The sequence below is a fragment of the Orbicella faveolata genome, unplaced genomic scaffold (genome assembly GCF_042242905.1).
Source record: "Orbicella faveolata isolate gen_17 unplaced genomic scaffold, um_ofav_v1 contig_12, whole genome shotgun sequence".
Lineage (NCBI taxonomy): Eukaryota > Metazoa > Cnidaria > Anthozoa > Scleractinia > Merulinidae > Orbicella > Orbicella faveolata.
The window spans coordinates 24347722-24354792 of record NW_028301539.1 but is presented as its reverse complement, the minus strand read 5'-3'; the positions used below and the strand labels follow the sequence as shown (position 1 = coordinate 24354792).

Genomic DNA, 7071 nt, shown 5'->3' with positions numbered 1-7071 from the left:
AAAGATAGCAAACATCTCGTGGGAAAGAGTGGTGACGATTCGTTAACTCTAATTGAATTTACTCCCTTGTGAAAAACAAGAGTGTCTAATTACCCTTTGTAACTAAAAAATAAAAGCATCTCGTTATATTTGCATGCAACAAGAACAAAACAATCGTCACCTGCACTTACTATTGTAAACGTTAGAACTGTTTCAAATCTAAATAGTCTCGTTTCCTCTAAAACATGTCCTAAGAACTAGAAGCGACGACTCGTGACCTCTAATTGAATATACTCCTTATGAAAAACAAAAGTATCAAGTTACCTTTGTAACTAAAAATAAAAATATCTCGTTGCATTTGCATACTACTAACACACGAACTGTTCCAAACCTCAAGGCTCATCTCGTTCGTAACTAAAATCCTCAGCCTAACCCACAGAAAATGTCGAAGTAAGCTCAATATATGAATACTTCCTCCTCTTTTATAGAAGAATAAATATGGCCGTTCTAAACTGTGTCGGGATCAAATCTTCTCACATACCATTTACCTTTACAACAAGAAATTTGATTGCCTGTTTATAGTAGATCCAATCTGATTGGTGTGACATACATACATCTCTCACTCACTCACTCACTCATCCATTGACCCGTCCATAACATACCCGACGCGCCGACTAAGAGGTATTTTTTTTTACAAAAAAATAACATAATAACAAAGGAAAACCCAATGTACATGCTCTTACAGTGTACCTGTAAGGTAAAAAATATATAGCAATTGGTCAATCTTGTCTTTCTTATTATCGTTTCTTTGAACTTCGTATACATTTACGTACATTTCACCCAGAAAGGGAAGGGCGTTACCATTTGATATCGAGTTGAAGCCAGAACCCTTGGTAGGGGGAGGGTGGGGGTCGTTTTGGTGAAGTATGAAATGACAGAACTCGAGCCCGTGATAAAGGTGTACAGTTGTAATTATTGCGCCAGAGGAGACTGGAGCCGAGTGAGGAAAAGTACTTTGCATTGCGTAAGAAAGATACAGTTCTTCAGATCCTGTCCATTTTGTATCTTCTAAAGCTGTTTGGTGTTGTAAATCCATTGATCTTCGTTATGGATGATCCTGCTCTCTTGGGTGAGTACATTCAAATTGTGTTTGCTCGTTAAAATCATTACAGGCCATTGCTCTATGTGTAAATGGTTGGCGATCTTCATAATCATACGAATTAGATCAAAAATATTCTACAAACTCCTTCCAGTGGATATGTTTGTCGTACAAATGCTGATGTTCAGTAAGGGATGTTGAATTATTCTGGTGTCTTACAATATGTTTTACGATAATTTTGTCGAATATAATCAACTGGATAAGATAAGCTCATGACATAATACAGTACTCTACCTACTCAGCAATTTATAGCAAATTTCATGTGATTAATTCGATAAGCTTACGGCACATCAGTTTCACCACTGACTGAGCAGTCAATGTCTCGTTTTGGTACATGAAATGGCTGATTGTCACAGTCAAACATTTGCTAAAATATACCTTGGGTATCACTCCTAGTTGTGCAAGTGCCCTCAGCCCTGGCAGAGTCACCTTTTGCAAGGTCAATGGGTTGATTCAAAAGAACCTTTAAGTTTTAGTTTATTTTGTAATTTATACATTATTAACTTTAACTTTGTAAGTAGAATAGCTAACATTTTTAGACTTTTAACTGTTAGCTTTTTAGGTATGCAGGGACCCTCTGAAAACCACATAGGCTACCTGTTAAAATATCTTTATTATTAAAGTTGACATTTCCCAAAAAGTGAAAATCAGAGAAAAGGCTCAGTGTTACCCCCCTTTAGTTGAGTCTGTGGGCATGCTTTTCCCCAGAAAAGTTTGGAAACTACGTTAGACTTGTTTGATTTATTTTTAAGTAGTTTTCTAAATTACTAACCTAATGGCTGATTTATTAACATCAAAAATCAATAAAACTGATTTGATGTTGATTTTGTGATATCCACAAAACTAAACAAGACTGTAAATCCCTTCTAGGGACCTTTTGAATTCAGTTATGAGTACCTGCTTAGCCAATCAGATGTAGAATTTGCCAAGTCAGTCTCTAGATCATGCTAAAAGATAATTATGATATATCTAGTGTGTTGATTATAATTTAAAATACCTTATTTTCAATGTTGTGTTTGTTTGTTAGCACTCACTCCACACACTGTGGAAGATCCTGATTCAGCAGCCACTAGACAGCTTGTAAACCCTGAGCGAGTCCACAGACATGAAGATCCTTATGACTTGGTTGTGTTAGCTCAAGAAGTACAGAAAGCTGATCAGTTTGTCCGATGTGCTGCTAGTAATAAACTCATACTGATTGCAGAACAGATTCGTCATCTTCAAGAACAAGTAAGCTTTTCCTGAACAGATTTTAAACCCCTGGCTAATGCTCCTTAAAGGCTGCTGCACACTAGCTGATTTTTTATCATAGAACTGCTGATTTTTTGCTAGGGTCAAATCAGGTTAAAATTTGTCAGGCCAGCAGCTTGCCACACACTAGCCAATTATTTGTCGCGACAAACCACATTTAGGCTAGGGGCGGAGTCATCCAAAATCAAGATGACACCTATTCCACTGATGTGACTTTGGTGACATTTCCTAATTGGTTGAGACAAATCATCTTGGTCCACCGCACACTAGCTGACAAGGCCCAGCAAGACGTTTTGAGATCTAGCACTGTCAGATATTGCCTGACAAGCCCTGATCTTGTTGTAGCATGTCTGAATTCACCACACACTAGCCAAGAAAAGGAGATTTTTTGTTGGCCGACAAAAAATCAGCTAGTGTGCGGCTGCCATCATTTTATCGTGTAGACTTATCTGATTGTTGGGAATAAAGTAAAATACAAAAATTTGGAATAGTCCATGGAACAAATTTATCTGAATTATCACAAGTCCTGATAGCTAGATACCAGTCTCAACTGGATGGAGTGGTGTTCTCACAGTCCATCTCAATCCAGGTATATAAAAGGGTCCCAGCAAATTGTTGGGGCAACCTAGAAAAAGCCATCTGTAACAATCCATTAAAAGGTAGATAGCGATACTACTTTAAATCTCATGCTTCAAAAGCCAGAATTCAGTACCTGCCTGGAAAGCAATCTAGATATTTTGAATACAGACTTTGTTTTTTAAGCCTCTGACAGATGGTATCAGAAAAAAATGGAGGGAGTTTTAACAGCTCTTAGTGAGAAGAAGTGCTGCCCAATGTCTATGTAGCAATGTTTCTGCGAGACTGCGCCATTGCGGGAATCCCTCCTTGCATTCAGAGATGGCCCTCAGAAAAACAAAAAGGCTATTAACAAGGCTATAGGCTTAACACAGGCATAGTATTTTAGAAGCCATCCCAGGACTTGAAATTGCAACTGATACGGTCGCCAATGCAACTAGCATTTCGTCCTTGGTGAACAAAACTTCTTGTTTAGTGCTATAATGGCGACTACATTTCTCTGTGTTGACTATCAATAATGGTTATTTTGTCACACATTATGTCCTTCTAGAAAATCATGTTGAAAGATCGTTGCTTCTACAACACTCAACATAAGAAGAGAAGTCAATCCATCCTTTTGCATTGCTGTATTGATTCTCTTACATCACAAAACTTCCAAATGGCTGACCATGTTTTAAGTCGCCTATAATGCATTGCAAACCCTTGATCATTGACTACGTCATGTATGTCTATGGATTGTTCTCTTGTAATGCACAGATCCTTCACATCTGAACAGCCAGGCATGAACAAAACAACAACTGCCACCTTCTGATTCACAAGAAACTTTATTGAGTATAAACACTTCAAAATTTTATCATAGATCTCAATAAACTGCTTTATTTTCCTTGGTGCTCTGATGCATTTTTTTCTTCTGTAGCTTTCAATTAATGGGCTCCTTTCCTAAAAAAATGGCCCCTAACAAAGGTCTTCAGGGGCCACTTCGGCCCTCAAGTAATATTTTCTGTCTGAAACACTACATATGATATTTTATCTTGTAAATGATTACCACTTTAGACACTGTTTCCCCTAGTTGGGAAGGCCCTCTGGGCCTTCCAAGAAACTACCCACCTGTTTTTCTAAACTACCCTCTTGATCCAAAACTTATTGAAACCCCTGGTATAGGGAAAAGTGCAGAAAGATTATCATGGTAAATCATAGGCTTTGTGGTGAAATTAGAAAGACGTTCATGAGCTGGAGATATAGAATTTGATATTGAACGTGTGGCCTTCCAAACACCATGCAGACACTCTATTCTCTGGACTACAATACAAATGCAGCACTATTATTGTAAGTGAAACAAGGTGATGATCACTTGTCTCTTGGATTAAAGGCTGACTATAAATACATTATGTAAAATTATCATAGGTAAGGTTAAGTCTGCATACAAGCCAAGGGGATCATCAGGCTGGAGCTTATCCCAGTTTCTGTAGCATGAAGCGACTGGAAGTATTTCTACTCCCCCCTGGATGGGGTGCTAGTCCATCACAGGTTACTTTACCCCCAGCATTAAATTCAACGGTACCAATTTATACACCTGGGTGGAGAGAGGCACTGTTAAGTGTCTGACCTAAGAGCACAGCACAATGTCCCTGGTCAGGGCGTGAACCCGGACCGCTTGATCCCGAGTCGAGCGCACTAACAATGAGGCCAAGAAGTGTAAAATTATCATAATTTATGCAAATTTTGTTTTTGTTCAGATGTTTTTTTTTGGACTTTTGAAGTCATTCTGCCACAGGCTAAGACTTACTTTGTTGATTTTCAGGCCAGGAAAGTGTTAGAGGAGACCAAACGAGATGCTGAACTCCACCATGCTGCTTGCAACTTCAAGAAAAGACCAGGCCAAATGTATTACCTGTACAAAAGACAAAATGGAACAACATACTTCTCGATGCTTTCACCAAAGGTAAAAAAAGTATGGATGATTTAGAACATGTTTTACAGCAAGCATGGTCCACGAGCAAGATCTTTACAGCAAAAAGTTAGGCCATTTTAGTGCTCAGACATGATAACAAACCAGAGTATAAAATGATGTAGGCTATTTCAAAACTTTGTCAGACAATGTCCACTGAGCAACTGTTATTTCCAGTACTGACTTCCTGTCATCTCATGAAAGAAAATGGTTAGAAAGCTAACTACAGTCAAGTCTAGATAATTTGCAGGCATTTTTCAGTTACCCACACTTTTCCTCATGGTTCTCTTACATTGCTATGTTATTGAATTTGTTTGTGCAGTTAGACTGCTCTTTTAGCTTTTCTCCTCTATAACAACTATTGTCAGTAATTAAAGTGTTTTCATTGAACGTTAATGTGAAAAAGTGAATAGTGTAATTGTAAGTAAACTCAACTGTAAAGTAGTGGTAGAAGTTGGTAATAAGTTAGTTAATGTTGTATTTGGTGTGAAATTTTATGAAAGAGAAACATAATGCTAGTTATGTTAGTATTGTAAGTAACATTAGTAATAAATAGGGGGGACAGGGGGCGGGAGCCTGGGATAATCGGGGGGAGGGGGCAGAGGGTCAGAAAGCAAAGGGCAGTAAAGACCAGGAAGTGGGAGAGGAAAGGGCAGGAAGCGGAAGAACCCAAAATGTTTCTTGACTTACATTTAGCTTACTTTGAGACTTCTGGACTGATGGAAAAATAAAAATTTGCTCTTGGGCTGAAAAATTGAGGCCTACTTCCAGTAAAATTGGAAACCATTTTATGGTGGTTACGTCATAGGTCATGAAATGTGAGACATGAGATGTTAAAAAAAAAATGAGAAATGTGAGACATGTCAATCATGTTATCTGTGTCTAGTACATGTATAAGACATGAGTAAGAAGAGCAAGGCTGAAAAGAAAGGAAAAAAGGAAAAGAAACGCTTAAAGATTGCGCAGCTAAATGACAAGGATGTGTTTTGAGTATCCTTATTTACAGGAGCAAGATGGACAAGGGTGGGAGCTGGGAGATAAAGGTACGGGAAGTGGGAGAGCAGGGTATGGGAAGCGGGAGGTTCTGATCCCCTGTCCCCCTCCCCCCACAATATACAGAAGTCATGTAATGGTACAGTTAGTAATGTGCAGTATTGTAAAGACCCTGTAAACTTGTTAGTAATGCTAGTATTGTAAGTAGCTTTATATTTACTTCAGCTCATCCACAAGTGAGCTTTGTGTTTAATTGGGTGCTCCTAAAACAGTAAAAACTATACAAAGAGGGTTAAAGTTTAAACTAAAATCTATATTTACAATAATAAAATCTAATTTAAATTTAAGAACAATCTGACCTTACAAGTAACTGGATTAAACATTAAATTAATTAAATTTGTACTAGCATTAGTAAAAATATTGTAAGAATTGTTGCTGTTGTAAGTATTTTTAGTGATATAAGTAAGGTTAGTATTGTAAATAAATGTATGTAAAAAATGTTGGCAGATTTTACTGATGTGAGTTTCTTTGACAGGAATGGGGCCCAAGCTGTCCTCATGAGGCATTAGGATCTTATCGACTTGAAGCTGACATGTCTTGGACTAAAGCTGAGGATGTCGAGCGACGTAGCAAAGACATCGCTTTGGTGGACCAACTGCTTTCAGCAGAGGTTCCAGCAATTGAATATGTTCTACCACCACACAAGAACAATGGATTTTCTGCCAAGGCAGCTCTTAAACATAAGACTGTGATTGAAGATGTTAGTGATCAAACAGAACCGATTGTTGAAGAACCACAGTAAAGGAAACTCAAAACAGACATTTACAACAAGCTTTTAGAATGACAAAAGAATGAAAGCAACTGTCAAAGCCACATGTTTTTAAAATTTAAGCAATGGACTTCATATGTTCGTCTTGTAGTACATAAACTACAGAAACAATTGATGAAGCCAGTGAGTTGAAGCAAGCATTTACCTTGTGTACTGTAGATCTACTAAGTCTGTCACTGGCCACTGAGAACAAGTTAAGATTTTGCTCAAGTAGATTTCAGATTTGTCATGGAAATTGGTATTAACATATTCCTTTTAGAGTGGTTTTCAATTGTGTCATAAAACCAAAACCAAACCAACTACTTACCAATTAGACCACCTCACCAATCTCAAGCA

General features: G+C 37.9%; 1 protein-coding gene across 1 annotated transcript; it reads left to right on the top strand.

Annotated features, from left to right (window-relative positions):
• The first annotated feature begins 964 nt into the window (after positions 1–964).
• On the top strand, positions 965–6850 carry LOC110059557 (uncharacterized protein C1orf50 homolog). The gene is made up of 4 exons (XM_020766267.2): positions 965–1108; positions 2166–2368; positions 4767–4907; positions 6442–6850. The coding sequence occupies exons 1-4, from the start codon at positions 1087–1089 to the stop codon at positions 6706–6708; spliced, it is 633 nt and encodes a 210-aa protein (XP_020621926.1). The 5' UTR covers positions 965–1086; the 3' UTR covers positions 6709–6850.
• Positions 6851–7071: the final 221 nt, after the last annotated feature.